Raw genomic sequence first — 13,033 nt, forward strand, 5'->3', positions numbered from 1 at the left:
AGGACCTGTCCAAAGTCATCAGGTACCTGAGGTACCTGTCGTACGCCCTATTAGGAAAATATATAGGGTTGCGGACTTGCCCACAGACTCAGGATGCAAATCATGCCTCCGGTATATAATCCTATGCTGTCTGCCTAACCGACCTCTTAGACCTCTTAGACCTGACTTACCTACATTAGGCACCTCGGCACCTTCAGGTACACACAGAATACATTACACATAGGTGCATGTAGGCAAACTCCATCTCAATGTCCGTGTTACCCGCTACAAAATTAAGGCGACCTACCTGCGGGGGAGCTTGGCGGTGCTAGTACCTCCTAGCACTCTGAGTCCCTGGCCTGAGGGACTGGCCCACCCGATGTGTATGAGTACAGGTAGTAAGTACCTTGGTACATTTACTTGATGCAGCAGCAGTCTGAGATGCTGACCTCAGAATTGGGAGGGAGATTTCTCTCTCTCTCTCTCTCTAGCTGTCTCTCATCCTTCTGAGAATGCCATCCTTTCAGTAATCGCCCGTGCAACCAGCTGGCTCTCTAGCACAGCAATCACCTCTCAGCCGGACCGGTCCGACTTCGTGACTCTCTCGACGGCTATGGTTTGTCCAAATAAAACGGGGATGGATACACGGCAGCACCCATAACGAACAATGTGGGTGGTAATATTGCATATCGCAACGAGGAGAGGGGAGTACTGCAATATCCAGCTAGTCAGCTTAACATTGGAAATCCCACCTTCATTTCAGCTGTCCAGATTATCCTCTGCTCGGATTCAATGGGCACCCATATATATATATACTATACGGGTATTATATACCTACTCGGTTCCCGGATTCTCGCGTGCTCGTCTGCTAATACCTATGTGTATTGCAAGTGTAGCGTACCTACGCAAGTATGTCCAAACGTGGAAATGGATCCGTCACATCTCAAGACAACACCACTCTCGGGGCACCTGCAGCACCTGTCCCAGCGCTGTCTTGAAACTAGCCAGGGCCGATATCCTCGCGGCCACCAATTGGCACGCCAGCTGCCTCGGGTACCTGGCAGCGATGAGGCCAGCCTCATCTGCCCTTGTCGGAATCTCCACGTTCACTCGCACTGCCGAAACCCAAGTGACAATAACCTGGTAAGCCCTACCTACGTGTACACTACCTACATGGGCAGGCTCGCTAAGGGTGTGCTGTGTTTAGTTCCTGTTTGAGCACATGGTGATCAAATGCGTAAATTACCGGAGTGATAAACGACTTCTTACTTGACAAACCTACTTCAAAACCCTCTCGCTCTCAATCTCGCGCGCTCCCCTGGCCATAGGTGTGACGTATGTCTCGATGAGGTGTGGCTATCCCCCATATTGGATTGCCGGGAGGCTTGGGTGGACGAGGTGGCCAGTTGCCATGCCCTCACGCTGAGGCAGCAAAACCGGCCAGCGGGGGAATCGAGGATGCCAGCGTAACCATAAAACAGCGCGTTGCAGCAGACAAACTGGCCACTCCCGAAGGGCAAAAGGCAGGCCATTTATCAGACGTACATGCTGCATTGTGTGCCTAGTAGATGCTGTAGAACGCCTGCTCTAACGCTTATTAGTGGCATCCTGTCGGTTTCACCTATTTTAAACGCAGTACATGCGCGTAGGTCGGCGGGATTGGAGACACGAGCAGATGAAGTTCCCATTTATAGCGCGGATGAGAAAATTGCGGCCATCAGAACCCAAGGAAACCCAAGGAAACCGGCGGCGCGAGATAGAAGACAATCCAAGCCACCGGAAGGCCCATCGTGGGGGCCTAAGCTAAGCTGTGCTTCTGCCCGTATGGCTTTGGCGTTCCGGCGGCGGACCCAACTCGAATACATGCCTCCTATACTACGTACCTACCTACGTGAACTCCCGCTGCACCTATAGGGTGGACGTTTTACATCCCTGGTGCTTCCTTACCTAATGCTTGTCTGAAGCTGACTACCTCCTGTGGGCTACAAGGTATATAGGTAGGTAATGGCCTAAAGGGATCTACTGGTGTATCGTCGGGAACCCAACGAGAAGGCCGAGGGAACCCCCGGGGAGCCGGGGAGTAGCCTCGCAACGTTGGTACATATTAGTTAGTTCTACACGTACGTTGCTTAAATAAATAAATAAAACCCCCGAGATGAAACAAGTCCCGAGGATTCCGAGTGTTTTCCTTTCCTTTCCCTTTTTCCGCTGTCTCGGGGGATTAGCAGGTATCGTTAGATGTCTTAGTGAGGCCTACACGTACCCGGTACGGATACACCAGGCGGTTCATGTACCTAACCTTACTAACCGAATACCCCAGGTACCTCTCTTTCCTTTTGGGCGAGATGCGGCATTGTGGGGATGGCGGTTGATATGGGACAAGGCCCAATGGAATGGAGGGGGTTTGATGTTTTCGGAGCCGCCACATACACATTTCTTTCGGTCACAAATCGTCGCCTATGCATTTTATGCACAGACCCCGGAGACACCTAAGACAGCAAGTTTCGTCATCGATAGGACCAAGCGCAGCAACTTTCATCGTCGATATGCCCTTCATCAACCCGGCACATTCAACGTACAATTTTAACTGAAAACATGGCTCGATCAGGGAGGCTCGGGTTATGGCTCAAGATGTTGGGCATGTAAGTAATCCGCATCGTCCCTCCCCCCTCCCCCCCCCTCGTTCAATCTCCCTTTGTCAAATTCCTCAGCCCTGCCCCCGAAAGTCGCCAGCGATGGGGACGGTCGACGCAGCAAGTAGACCGGATACGCCTGGGCTAACGCGCGATAGCGGTGGCGTGGTGTGCGTCGGCGGCCCCGCCTTCGTTTACTGGGTGCAGCCGACCGACGAGGAGCTCTTCCTCAGGTACAACCCGGACCTGCAGAAGAAGAGCCTCGACCGCCGGTATGAGCGCGAGAAGGAATTCGACGATTACGTAGTCCAGCTTAAGGAGTACGCCAAATCGAACAAGCCAAGTACGTGCAGCCCGTCCTCCCAGCTCCTCTCGCCCCGTGCCCTGTTCAGGCGAGCCGTGCGTTCCGTGCCAGGCGTGGATGCGCGTGCGCGCCTGCTAGGATCCGGCCCGGCCGTAGGGGATACCTACTATTGGGAAGCAGAGCCCCCGCGCGTGGGCAACCAGCTGACATGCCGCAGTATGGGCGGTGCAAGAAGAGGACATGCGCACGCGTAAGGAGGAGAAGCTGCGGCAGCAAGCTCTCGAAGCCGAAGAGGCGAAGAACCGGAAAGAGGCGATGAGAAAGGAGGTGGGTTTGCCGCCGAAAACCGACAGCTAGGGATCGCGGTTACGCGCCAAATTATTATGTATACAGAGGGCCGTTGGGATAGGGAACAAGGAAAAATGGGAGGGGGGGAAGAGACTCGAACAGGAGGCATAAGAGCATGAGAGACAGGTACGACAGCATGATGTGGCGCCTGGGGAAAAGCTCCGCCAGCGCAAGTCAAGTTGGTGACTTGCCATGTACTATTAATTGATACCTAGGTAGGTATCTACTACCGAAAACCCTCATCAATGTTTACTGCGCCAACCCTCGCGAATCAGACGGGGTGTGGCCGAACAAATTCTCTTCCGCTTAGCTAGAATTATTTGTGTCGAGGAGTGCTATATTCGTATCGACCAGGTCCCGGATCGAGTGCCACCGCTGTGCCAGCACCTCTCGTTGCGGGGGGTCGCCCAACTCCGAGGCCTCCACTTGGGAGGCCGTCTTCTCGGCGTTGTGCCGCAGTTCTCGTAAGAGCTCGACAATCAGCCGGTTCGCGTCGGCCTGGCTGCTCTCGCCGTCGTCTACCCCGTCCACAAACCGCTTCCACTCCCTGACGCTGCAGCATAGCAATCTCACCGCGACCTGCGTCCGGTGGCAGACGGTCTCGCGGTCGAGCACGTACTTGCCGAGGAACCCGACTCCCTCGAGCCTCTCCTTCTGCCGGGCGTTTAGCCTCGGCAGCAGCGCGTCGTCGAGGCGGATCTCGTCCCACCGGTTCTCGGCCATGACGAAGCCGTACTCGACGAGCAGGAAGTCGCCGCTGTGGGGGCCGTAGCAGATCTTAACCTCCTCGCCTACGGCGTACGCGCGCGTGGCCTTGATGGAGAAGCCGTCGGCGTCGAAGGCGACGTTACAGCCCTCGTCGCCGTGGTTGAACAGGTCGGCGACGGGCATCAGGCACATGTGGTCGTCCTTAGCGCGCTTCTCGAGCCGCGCGTTGACGTAGTAGAAGGTGCGCGTGTTGACGAGCAGCCAGGCGTAGCGGTAGCGGGCCTCGGCGAGCTGCGGGTAAGCCGCCGAGACCGTGGCCCAGTCGCTCCGCAGCTTGGCCTCCTGCTTCGCGAGCAGGGCGCGCGCGGCGGCGGGGAGGTGCGCGCGCAACTCCGCCGGCCAGACCAGAGGCATGCCGGCGAAGTCCTCAGGAGCCGGGCACACCGCGTCCCACACCGCATATTTGGCCGAGCGGTCCAGCGCGAGGTCCGCCGCCAGCAGGCCGTGGACGGTGAGCGTCTTGGGGAGCCGGCGCGACACCGGCTTCGGGACCGTGTCCACGCTGCGGAGACAGGCCGTCGGCACCTCGAGGATGACCTCCTCGGGCTGAGGGGCAGATTAGCAGACGCTCACGACATAGGCACGGCAAGCGGGTCTCCCCGTCCGGGAGCCGCCGCGCATCATCCGGCGACGAGCAGGGGCGGTGACGGACCTCGATCGCGCGCGTCGCAACTAGGCCTATGCCCCGGCCCGGGATACGTCGCGGCGCGATGCCATCGAGCCTGACGCCGTGTTCGGTGGCCCAGGCTATCAGCTCTTCGTGAGGCTCAGTGGCCATAGTTACGGGTGCGGGCGGGGTGTATCAGATAAGAAGGGAGAACGTTTCGGAGGTAGAACGTTTCGGGGTGGAAGCGATGGTCGAAAGGAGGGTGCGGACGGGATGATATAGGGGTGGGCAGCGAGTCGGCGAGCAACTAATCGTCTAAATCCTCTCTCCCATGCCACGGCGGAAACTTCCTGGAGCCAGCATCGTCAACGTCAATCGCAGGGAAACACCAACGTGCGCGACGTAGCGTCGCGACTTCGGGCACGAGCCGAGCGAGTGCGACAGGAAAGAAGGACGAACGGGTGTAAGGGATTTTCAGTGTTCCGTCGGGCAGAATTACCCACATCGGTAGGTTGGAAAATGGACCAAACAGTAGCGACCTGTAGGTAGAGAGGCCGGGTCGGCGGCAACGAAATAAATAAAAACACAGCATCGTCCTTCCTCTCTACCTATCGCGACATCTCGTTCGAAATAGCATCCTCTCTCTCTAGGCCCCTCTTTCAAATGGGGGGTTGGTGAGGTTGCTTTACCCTGTAAGTACGAGGGGGTAGGTGTACGAACTGTTCAATCTTCACAGGTGGTTTACCAACGCTGAGTCGCTGTTAAGCTGGTCTTCGCCTTACCCACCTACATAGGTACTGTTATCTAATCTACCTGGGTGCCTCTATAAGAGTTGCCTTTGATGGCGAGGAGGTAGATTTTACCCAGTGCAGTGCTTATTTCGGCGGCAGAGGCAATGAATGCTTCAACTCAGAGATACCAGGTATACCTACTCCGATCTCAAGCTTCCAATTTCCATCCCATTCAAAGCCTGGTAGGTACCTGTCAGGCACCAGACCAGGGCTGTTTTGGGGCAGGTTATGTACCTACCTACCTACCTACCTAGAGGAGGTACCTAAGGTATACTCATACAGCCCACCACCCCACTGAGTGCTATCTGCTGGCGGTTCTTAAGTCCGGCCTAAAAGCCGACACACATACACGTAAGGTGACATTGATTACCTATTGGCCTGCTCTTCATCCGGTGGGTGGGTAATCCGTTAGGATGACCTTTCATTCACCTCCCACATCAGACACCCCGCCAAAGCGCAACTTATCGGAGCCAAGCTCTCTCTCTACCCGCCAACTCCCGGCCTAACTTCCTACCTACCTATATCACCATCCTCTAGATGAGCGAAACAACGAAGACTACCGAGTAGCGCTGTTAGGAATCGAACCTATCCTTCGTTAAGTAACCTACTGATCTCCGCCCTCACCTCGTCACCCCCACCGTTGGACCGGCGAACAGATTACCTTCCAGCCTACGCACTATGAGCGGGTCGGGGTCTGCGTACGAGGACGCGGCGGGGCTTTATCCGGATATCTTCGTCGACGCGGAGGATCACGACGAGGATGAAGAGGATGAGGACCATGATCCCGACTACGAGGAAGACGACGACGACGACGAGGAAGAAGAAGAAGAAGAATTAGACGAGGATGACATGAGCCACGACCTGTTTGGCGACGAGGATGAGTTCCACGGTACGTACGAATGCCACCGTGCCTAAGAACAACTTACGGACTAATGCACACATGTACCTACCTAGACGCCGAGGAAGGCGACATTCAATTCATCGTTCATGTAGAAGATGATGACGACGGCGACGCCGGCAGCAGGGAGCGTTCGCGATCGCCTGGCCCTCAACACGCTGATATGCAGCAGCGCCTTATTGATTTAATAAGTGGTGCATCTCTATAGGTATCCTCTGCCGACTGTTCGCTCTGCTGACCGATGCATGTAGCAGGCCGCAACACCGGCTTATTGTCGCGGCGTCAGGTCCTTGACTTCCTCCGGAGGTCTAACCTCGGGCAGGCGGTGTTGAGCAATGCCGACGGCGATGCCCGCCAGATCTTTTACAGAAGATCGCACCCTCAGCCAGACCCGCATAAGTTCCCCAAGGTTCCGAGCGAAAAGGGGAGAGAGCTCATGAACTCCGGCGCCTTCGGCGCGAACGACATAGCGAGCCCTATACGGTCCAAGAAGCAATTAGCCCGTCGGATTTTGGACCGCGAGCTGGGAATAGGGGATAGGACCGGCCGCCGAATCAATCAAGCCATGATGGCACAGGTGAAGCTTTCTGCACTCTTTCCCTATCCTCTCTAGCCTAGCGCCGCCATATATGCTAACGCCCTGAAAAGTCGATGATCCCCAGTTCGGACGCAGAGATGGTTATCAATTACGACGACAATGTCTACTCCGGCCAGTTCTCGGACGATGGTAATTTCTTCTTTGCCTGCGTGAAGGACATGAAGGTCCGCATGTACGACACTTCTAATCCTTATGACTGGAGGCATTACAAGACGGTTTCTTTCTCGTTCGGGTCTTGGACATTGACGGATGCGTCCTTGAGCCCCGATAACAAATGGCTAGCCTACACTTCGATCCAACCCAATGTCTGTTTGGCACCGACCGACCCCAACGACACAGGTGACCCTTACATCTTGAATTTAGCCCAGCGCAACGTGGGCTGGAGCGGTAGATTCGGCATCTTCTCCATTCGGTTCTCCGGTGACGGACGGGAATTAGTTGCCGGAACCAACACCAACTCCATAGTGGTTTACGACATAGAATCCCGAAGCGTCTTGCATACCATCAGCGGCCACGAGGACGACGTCAACGCCGTTTGTTTCGCCGACAAGTCCTCTCCGCACATCCTCTACTCGGGCAGTGACGATGCCACGATCAAGGTCTGGGACCGTCGTAGCATGGGCGATCGCCGGGAAGCCGGCGCCTTCATCGGCCACATCGAGGGTCTCACGTACATTGATAGCAAAGATGATGGTCGTTATCTCCTCAGTAACGGTAAGGATCAGAGCATGAAGCTCTGGGATCTCAAGATGATGTACTCGACAGCACGTTGCGCAGAGCTCAACCCCAGACAATACACTCGATCTCGCGACTTTGATTACCGATGGGACATGTACGACGAGAACCACTGGTTCCCACATCCGAACGACAACTCGGTAGTTACTTTCCGGGGCCACCAGGTCCTTTGCACGCTCATTCGCTGTCACTTCTCGCCGCCTAGCAGCACGAACTCCCGTTACGTGTACTCGGGCAGCCACGACGGCAAGGTTTACGTCTACAACCTAGACGCGACCATAGCAAGCGTCATCGACGTTAAGGCCTCGTCGTCTCGATCGAGACCGCAACCTACCCCATATCGCCGCTACAACCGCTCGCGCGACCGCGGCGAGTGGACCACGGTCGTTAGGGATGCGAGCTGGCATCCTACTGCGCCTTTCATTGCCGGTAAGTCTAGTCCGAATCCGTTCCCGTACTCTGATACTTGGTACGCAGAAGGGGAAATCGCTAATTCTGGGGATGCAGCCTCGTCCTTGAATGGGTGGGACACCGCCTACGGCACGGTCACGCTGCACTCGTACAACGAGTCTTCGCGCGATGAGGGAGAGCCCCGGATGGGGACCGGATACGACGAGAAACTCCGACGCATGAGAGAGGGTACGAGGGGCGCCAACAGAGAGTCAGACGACGAGGAAATCGACTTCTAGACATCGGCGACGCAAAGGGCTTACGAGCGCGAGCGCGAGCACACACACACACACACACACATGTACACAACCTCATCGCGATTTCTCGAACGACGGAGCGGACTTGAGATACGAGATACTCTAGGGCGTAACAAAGGGGTTTGGGGAAAAGGCGCTCGAGGTGTTGACGGCTGGAATTATTACTACCTCGGTAACCAGATTTAACGCTCGTTTCTGTCACGGCCTTCGACAATTGTAGTTCCATAGGAAATAACCATTGATTGCCCAATCCAGATGCGGCCGATCTGGTTGACTCGGGCACTAGCTCACTCATATTCTCGACGTCGTCAGCCACGACGACGATGGGTCGTTTAGTATCACGTTATTGTCGGGAGGCAAACCCGTAGTTTATAGTACATATTACGTGTAATGTAAGTATCTTATTTGCGGTTTTCGTTCATCGACTTTTTGCATCACCGTCTCCTGTCGAGTTGTCATCATCGTCGTCGTGGTTTATCACCGACTTCGGCAGTAACTCCCGCCTTCCGTGTCCTGGGTTTAAACCCGCTACTTTTTTATCGCCTTTTCACCCCTTCTTCTTGGGGTCTATTCGATTCGCGATAAAGCTTCGGTCCCTAGGGAGGATATTTTCACAACCGAGTTTACGCAGCGCCGACGAGAATGTTGTTGACGGGAATGTGGACTACGTGGAGGCGTCAGCAGGCGATCCCTTTGGCATGGGGAGTGCGGACCGCAAGGCAAGGCGGGCGGATACAAAGGGGGGGAAGAAGGCAAGAGGGGGTAGTTCATACTCAGCTTGATCACGTAGCCTATCGCGCCCATGACCAGGAAGCCGACGCCAACAGCCTTGCAGATCTGCACGAACTCCTTCTGGTCCGCTGCGTAGATAGCGTTTGCGTTAGTACGTGTCCTGCGATATCCCCGTTTCCCGCTTACATCCTCGCCTTCGCGCTCGCATCGCGCTCCCCTTGCGCTGGATCCTGTCCACGCGATGGCAGCGACGACGGCAGCGAGGGCTAGACAGGGAAGGCAGCTGGTCTGGGCGGGGGGGATCGATAAATTGGGGGAGGACGTACGTTTGGTGCACCGCGTCATGAACTGGGTGCCGTCCTTGATGAAGTCCCGGGGGATTTCGAGGAGGTCATGCACGTCCGACATCTTCTCTCGTGGGTAGGAAGAGGGTAGTGGTTTTCCGTCTGTAGAGTGACAATTGGTCGGTGTCGAGAAGAGAGAAGGACGGGGAGATTGCGGGAAAGCAGCAATTCGTTGGTTTTGAGGTTCAGGGAGCGACGAGGAAGAGAGAGAGGGAGGTATGGACTTGGAAATATTGTTGTCGCGACGGGGGGGACGGTAATAGTAGAGAGAGGTAGGAGGTAGGTAGCGATGTGTGGCATGTGGTGAAATTCAAGCCAAATTGTTACGTGGTTGATGGGATGCGGCCAGATTGCCAGCTAGGTACAAGGGTACCTAACGTCTACACCTCAGGTGCTTACCTGTCTCCTGCACCGGGCTCGGTACGTACCTAGGTACGTAGTATCTATATGTATACACGTACAGAGGGATTCCGGGGCAGGAGCGCGGAACCCAGCCAAGGGAGTCTGGCCCAAGCACAAGCTAAACCCAAGGGGGTTGGAATATGCTGCCCTATTGGGCTAGAGGTGACCAGTAATTTAACCACGGCATGGGATACGTACCGGTTTTTAGCTCTAGACGGCCCCACATTACCCAGCGGGTCTCCAATCCAGCCTATCAGCCTCATCCGCATTTTTGGCAGCAGCAGCACATTTCGTCCCCCAGAGAGACAACAAGAAAGACCGGCTCATAATAAGTGGACCCGGCGCCCCTTCCACGCTCAGAGCTCCAACCACTCTACTACGTAGCGCCACCTCGGTGGTGCCTTCCCATCAACCGGCTGCCGTTCACCTAGCCTACCCTTGAACTTTTTTCCCTCGTCGGCGATTTCTGCCACCGTCTCTTAGTAACCCTTGAGCTTCGAACTCCTTTCCCGCGATCTTGCATACGCTCAACCTCCTTCGAAACCCACCTCCCTGCTCCATCCTCAACACCAACCTCCGTTCTCATCGCCAACGTCGCCGTGTTCATCGCTGTCCGTCGTCGACGAATCGGTCAGCTCCTACGCACAACCCTCGCGTCTCTCTCTCCTACTACTCTTCTTTCCCGTTCCCTGCTTTTCCGTCGACTATGCGCACCCCTACGTAGTGCTCCAGCCTTGGGCCGCTTACGACGCGTCGAGTCTACCCCCTTGATTTCTCTCGATCGATCTCTCTCCCTCCCTTACTTTTTACCATTTTACGCTTCCTCTCACCCTCTCTCTCTCTCATCGGCCAGCTGTCGGATCCACCCGGTTTTGCTTCCCTTCTGCCAACTCGAGTTCGACCGTCGTGCCGGAGAGCAAACGCAACCGGATCCCGCCTGCAGCCACCCCCGAGGAGGAGGAAATTTAGGGGCGCCCATCCTACTAACCCACACGCACGTCGCAGCAGGAGATTTATTGATTGACTGATTGACGGACTGGGAGCTGGGGATCGTTCCACTCACTCTGCATCTTTCTGGTTCTCTTCGGACGTCAGAGCTGTCTGTGCTCTCTACTCTTACCAATCCTATCATCGTCCTCGTCCTCGTCTCCGTCAACCCAGCTTGGTTTCACCTTCGATTTGGGAAAGAGAGGCACTCGCCCCACGTACGGACGATTCGAGGCAGAGCGCCGAAGATTGCAAGCACAGAGCTTCGTCTTTGATATCTCTATTTGTTGAAGATCATCACCCATCTCTCAGAACAGGGGTTACTACTGGGCTTAAGTTCGTCAAGACTGGGGAACGTCTAGCAGCATCGCCAAGAGGATTTCGGCGGAGTGTACGTACGATACTTGTGAGAATTTTTCTTTTCCTCCTGTTCTGTTCTCCTTTTCGACTTCTAAACTTCATTCCTTTCCTCTTCCCGGTCGAGGGCCCGCCAGCATGTATTTCTCATTGACTGATAACATGGAGTGGAAGACCACAGGCACCTTCTGTATCTACTCTGAATACATCCTCACTTTGCAGATCCCAACGCACCCTTCTTCTATCCTAGTCCCCTTGGCCCCCTTGTGATCTCCGTCAGCTCCTCCAAGATGGCCGACGAAGATTTCGAGATCGATGTCTACGGTGACGTGAATGCCGAGACCGAAGAGTCGAAGGCCGAGGACTCGAATGCTCAGGCGTACGAGAACAACTCGTCGATAACAATTGCCAACGGATCCAACAACCCGGATTCGACCACTCACTTCAACAACAATAACAACAACGACGACTATAACGCCAGCGACCAAAATAACATGGAGGTCCATAACAGCGGCAACTCAGCCCCCTCCCAGTCATATCAACAAGGCGTCAAGCGCAAGGAAGGGTCCGATGACCGACCTATCGACCCTGGCGCCACAACTGCTCTGCTCCTCTCGGAATTGCAATGGTGGACTACAGATGATCACATCCGGGGATGGATCCGACGGGCCTCGTGCGAGGAGGAGTTGAAAGACATTACGTTTAGTGAACACAAGGTCAACGGGAAGAGCAAAGGGTATGTGGCATCAAATTCCCGAGCGAGGTTCAAATCCGGTAGATAGGCCCTTGCCCCACTAACGCGTTCCTCGCAGCCAAGCCTACGTGGAATTTACCTCTCAACAGGCGGCCACCGCCGCCAAACGCCAAGTAGAGGCGATCGCGACCGAGTCGACTCAACCAGGTGGCAAGAAAGTGACGGTTATCTACTCCTCACCTACCACCAATCCATTCAAGACCCTACCCAAGGACGCGCCAGCCCGAGCGAATAAAGATGCAGCGAACCGAGGCGGCTCCAACATGGGAGGCTACAACGACCGCGGAAACTTCAGAGGTCGCGGCGGTTTCAACGGACCCCGCGGAGGCTTTAACCGCAACTTCTCGGGCAACATGGGAGGAGGAGGCTTTCACGGCAACGTGCCCAGTGGGTTCAATAATAACATGGGCGGTGGGAACTTTGGCTTTAACAACATGGGAGGCGGTGGCGGCGGTGGAGGCGGGAACTTTGGTTTCCGTGGCGGCATGATGCCCGGAGGCATGGGCGGAGGTATGCGCGGAGGAGCGATGCGTGGCGGTCGGGGCGGCATGAACCCTGGAATGAATGCTAACATGGGTCAAGCTATGGGCAACGGCATGATGGGAGGAATGGGCGCGATGGGAATGCCTATGATGGGCTTCCAGCAGCCGCCGCACTTCAACCCCGCCTTCTTTGGCGGAAATCAGCAGTCCGACTGGCAAAATCCCCACGGCGCTAAACGGCCCAGAGGCGAATGAGTCGTCGATCGGTACGATTCGTGTCTGGCCCCACATTGTGGCTATCTCCCATCTGATGAAAGGGGTAAAAGAGGATATCGGTACGGCATCGCTGCAGGGGTTTGAGGATTCGAAGGTTATAATCAAGGGTGGGCGTCGTAATTGCAGACCGGGCCATCTCTCACTACTACACGCCGAGGGATTAGAGGCTGGTGTTATCTGTACAAAAACTAAATGGATTTTTTCAAGTGTGCTTCTGCCAGCCTCGTGTAGATTGAAACGTGGTTTTTTTTTCACAGCTCCCCTCCACCTCCCCGCCCGCATGACCCTACTGTAATATAGAACGTCTCTGAGGCCTATAAGGCCGTCGAGG

At 55.5% G+C, this 13,033-nt stretch overlaps 7 protein-coding genes across 7 annotated transcripts; 5 read left to right on the forward strand and 2 right to left on the reverse strand.

The window, feature by feature from the left end:
• Positions 1 to 110: 110 nt before the first annotated feature.
• On the forward strand, positions 111 to 1,800 carry GGS23DRAFT_548264 (uncharacterized protein). Its single transcript, XM_051515137.1, has 3 exons — positions 111 to 377; positions 440 to 1,176; positions 1,262 to 1,800. Exons 2-3 carry the CDS (start codon positions 772 to 774, stop codon positions 1,403 to 1,405), a joined length of 549 nt encoding a protein of 182 aa, XP_051376120.1. The 5' UTR covers positions 111 to 377; positions 440 to 771; the 3' UTR covers positions 1,406 to 1,800.
• A 262-nt stretch (positions 1,801 to 2,062) lies between these two features.
• On the forward strand, positions 2,063 to 2,625 carry GGS23DRAFT_176806 (uncharacterized protein). Its single transcript, XM_051511596.1, has one exon. It carries the CDS (start codon positions 2,135 to 2,137, stop codon positions 2,564 to 2,566), a length of 432 nt encoding a protein of 143 aa, XP_051376121.1. The 5' UTR covers positions 2,063 to 2,134; the 3' UTR covers positions 2,567 to 2,625.
• GGS23DRAFT_548270 (CBP4-domain-containing protein) lies at positions 2,063 to 3,281 on the forward strand. The gene is made up of 4 exons (XM_051515138.1): positions 2,063 to 2,245; positions 2,300 to 2,621; positions 2,771 to 2,955; positions 3,134 to 3,281. The coding sequence occupies exons 2-4, from the start codon at positions 2,575 to 2,577 to the stop codon at positions 3,271 to 3,273; spliced, it is 372 nt and encodes a 123-aa protein (XP_051376122.1). The 5' UTR covers positions 2,063 to 2,245; positions 2,300 to 2,574; the 3' UTR covers positions 3,274 to 3,281.
• Positions 3,282 to 3,324: 43 nt separating this feature from the next.
• Positions 3,325 to 4,666, reverse strand: GGS23DRAFT_176730 (uncharacterized protein). Its single transcript, XM_051511595.1, has one exon. It carries the CDS (start codon positions 4,384 to 4,386, stop codon positions 3,571 to 3,573), a length of 816 nt encoding a protein of 271 aa, XP_051376123.1. The 5' UTR covers positions 4,387 to 4,666; the 3' UTR covers positions 3,325 to 3,570.
• Positions 4,667 to 5,615: 949 nt separating this feature from the next.
• Positions 5,616 to 8,511, forward strand: GGS23DRAFT_548305 (WD40 repeat-like protein). Its single transcript, XM_051515139.1, has 5 exons — positions 5,616 to 6,319; positions 6,385 to 6,522; positions 6,580 to 6,905; positions 6,977 to 8,090; positions 8,169 to 8,511. The coding sequence occupies exons 1-5, from the start codon at positions 6,109 to 6,111 to the stop codon at positions 8,348 to 8,350; spliced, it is 1,971 nt and encodes a 656-aa protein (XP_051376124.1). The 5' UTR covers positions 5,616 to 6,108; the 3' UTR covers positions 8,351 to 8,511.
• On the reverse strand, positions 8,325 to 9,769 carry GGS23DRAFT_548309 (protein translocase SEC6). The gene is made up of 3 exons (XM_051515140.1): positions 9,427 to 9,769; positions 9,142 to 9,228; positions 8,325 to 9,032 (listed from the first exon to the last, which is right to left on the reverse strand). The coding sequence occupies exons 1-3, from the start codon at positions 9,506 to 9,508 to the stop codon at positions 8,992 to 8,994; spliced, it is 210 nt and encodes a 69-aa protein (XP_051376125.1). The 5' UTR covers positions 9,509 to 9,769; the 3' UTR covers positions 8,325 to 8,991.
• A 1,460-nt stretch (positions 9,770 to 11,229) lies between these two features.
• Positions 11,230 to 12,906, forward strand: GGS23DRAFT_176836 (uncharacterized protein). The gene is made up of 2 exons (XM_051511597.1): positions 11,230 to 11,926; positions 12,003 to 12,906. The coding sequence occupies exons 1-2, from the start codon at positions 11,481 to 11,483 to the stop codon at positions 12,679 to 12,681; spliced, it is 1,125 nt and encodes a 374-aa protein (XP_051376126.1). The 5' UTR covers positions 11,230 to 11,480; the 3' UTR covers positions 12,682 to 12,906.
• Positions 12,907 to 13,033: the final 127 nt, after the last annotated feature.

Source organism: Durotheca rogersii (assembly GCF_024521655.1).
Source record: "Durotheca rogersii strain YMJ 92031201 chromosome Unknown GGS23scaffold_2, whole genome shotgun sequence".
Taxonomy (NCBI): Eukaryota; Fungi; Ascomycota; class Sordariomycetes; order Xylariales; family Xylariaceae; genus Durotheca; species Durotheca rogersii.

Excerpts from the sequence above, each read along its gene's own strand:
- GGS23DRAFT_176730 (XM_051511595.1), bottom strand. The coding sequence starts at position 4,386 with ATGCCTCTGGTCTGGCCGGCGGAGTTGCGCGCGCACCTCCCCGCCGCC.
- GGS23DRAFT_176806 (XM_051511596.1), top strand. The coding sequence starts at position 2,135 with ATGAAACAAGTCCCGAGGATTCCGAGTGTTTTCCTTTCCTTTCCCTTT.
- GGS23DRAFT_548264 (XM_051515137.1), top strand. The coding sequence starts at position 772 with ATGGGCACCCATATATATATATACTATACGGGTATTATATACCTACTC. Across the intron at positions 1,177-1,261 it reads GCAGGCTCGCTAAGGGTGTG|TTCAAAACCCTCTCGCTCTC; the intron begins CTGTGTTTAGTT and ends TGACAAACCTAC.
- GGS23DRAFT_176836 (XM_051511597.1), top strand. The coding sequence starts at position 11,481 with ATGGCCGACGAAGATTTCGAGATCGATGTCTACGGTGACGTGAATGCC. Across the intron at positions 11,927-12,002 it reads GTCAACGGGAAGAGCAAAGG|CCAAGCCTACGTGGAATTTA; the intron begins GTATGTGGCATC and ends CGTTCCTCGCAG.
- GGS23DRAFT_548270 (XM_051515138.1), top strand. The coding sequence starts at position 2,575 with ATGGCTCGATCAGGGAGGCTCGGGTTATGGCTCAAGATGTTGGGCAT. Across the intron at positions 2,622-2,770 it reads TGGCTCAAGATGTTGGGCAT|CGGTGGCGTGGTGTGCGTCG; the intron begins GTAAGTAATCCG and ends AACGCGCGATAG. Across the intron at positions 2,956-3,133 it reads CGCCAAATCGAACAAGCCAA|TATGGGCGGTGCAAGAAGAG; the intron begins GTACGTGCAGCC and ends GACATGCCGCAG.
- GGS23DRAFT_548309 (XM_051515140.1), bottom strand. The coding sequence starts at position 9,508 with ATGTCGGACGTGCATGACCTCCTCGAAATCCCCCGGGACTTCATCAAG. Across the intron at positions 9,229-9,426 it reads CATGACGCGGTGCACCAAAC|CGGACCAGAAGGAGTTCGTG; the intron begins GTACGTCCTCCC and ends CTATCTACGCAG. Across the intron at positions 9,033-9,141 it reads AGGCTACGTGATCAAGCTGA|TCCACATTCCCGTCAACAAC; the intron begins GTATGAACTACC and ends GCCTCCACGTAG.
- GGS23DRAFT_548305 (XM_051515139.1), top strand. The coding sequence starts at position 6,109 with ATGAGCGGGTCGGGGTCTGCGTACGAGGACGCGGCGGGGCTTTATCCG. Across the intron at positions 6,523-6,579 it reads CCTTATTGATTTAATAAGTG|CAGGCCGCAACACCGGCTTA; the intron begins GTGCATCTCTAT and ends CGATGCATGTAG. Across the intron at positions 6,906-6,976 it reads ATCAAGCCATGATGGCACAG|TCGATGATCCCCAGTTCGGA; the intron begins GTGAAGCTTTCT and ends CGCCCTGAAAAG.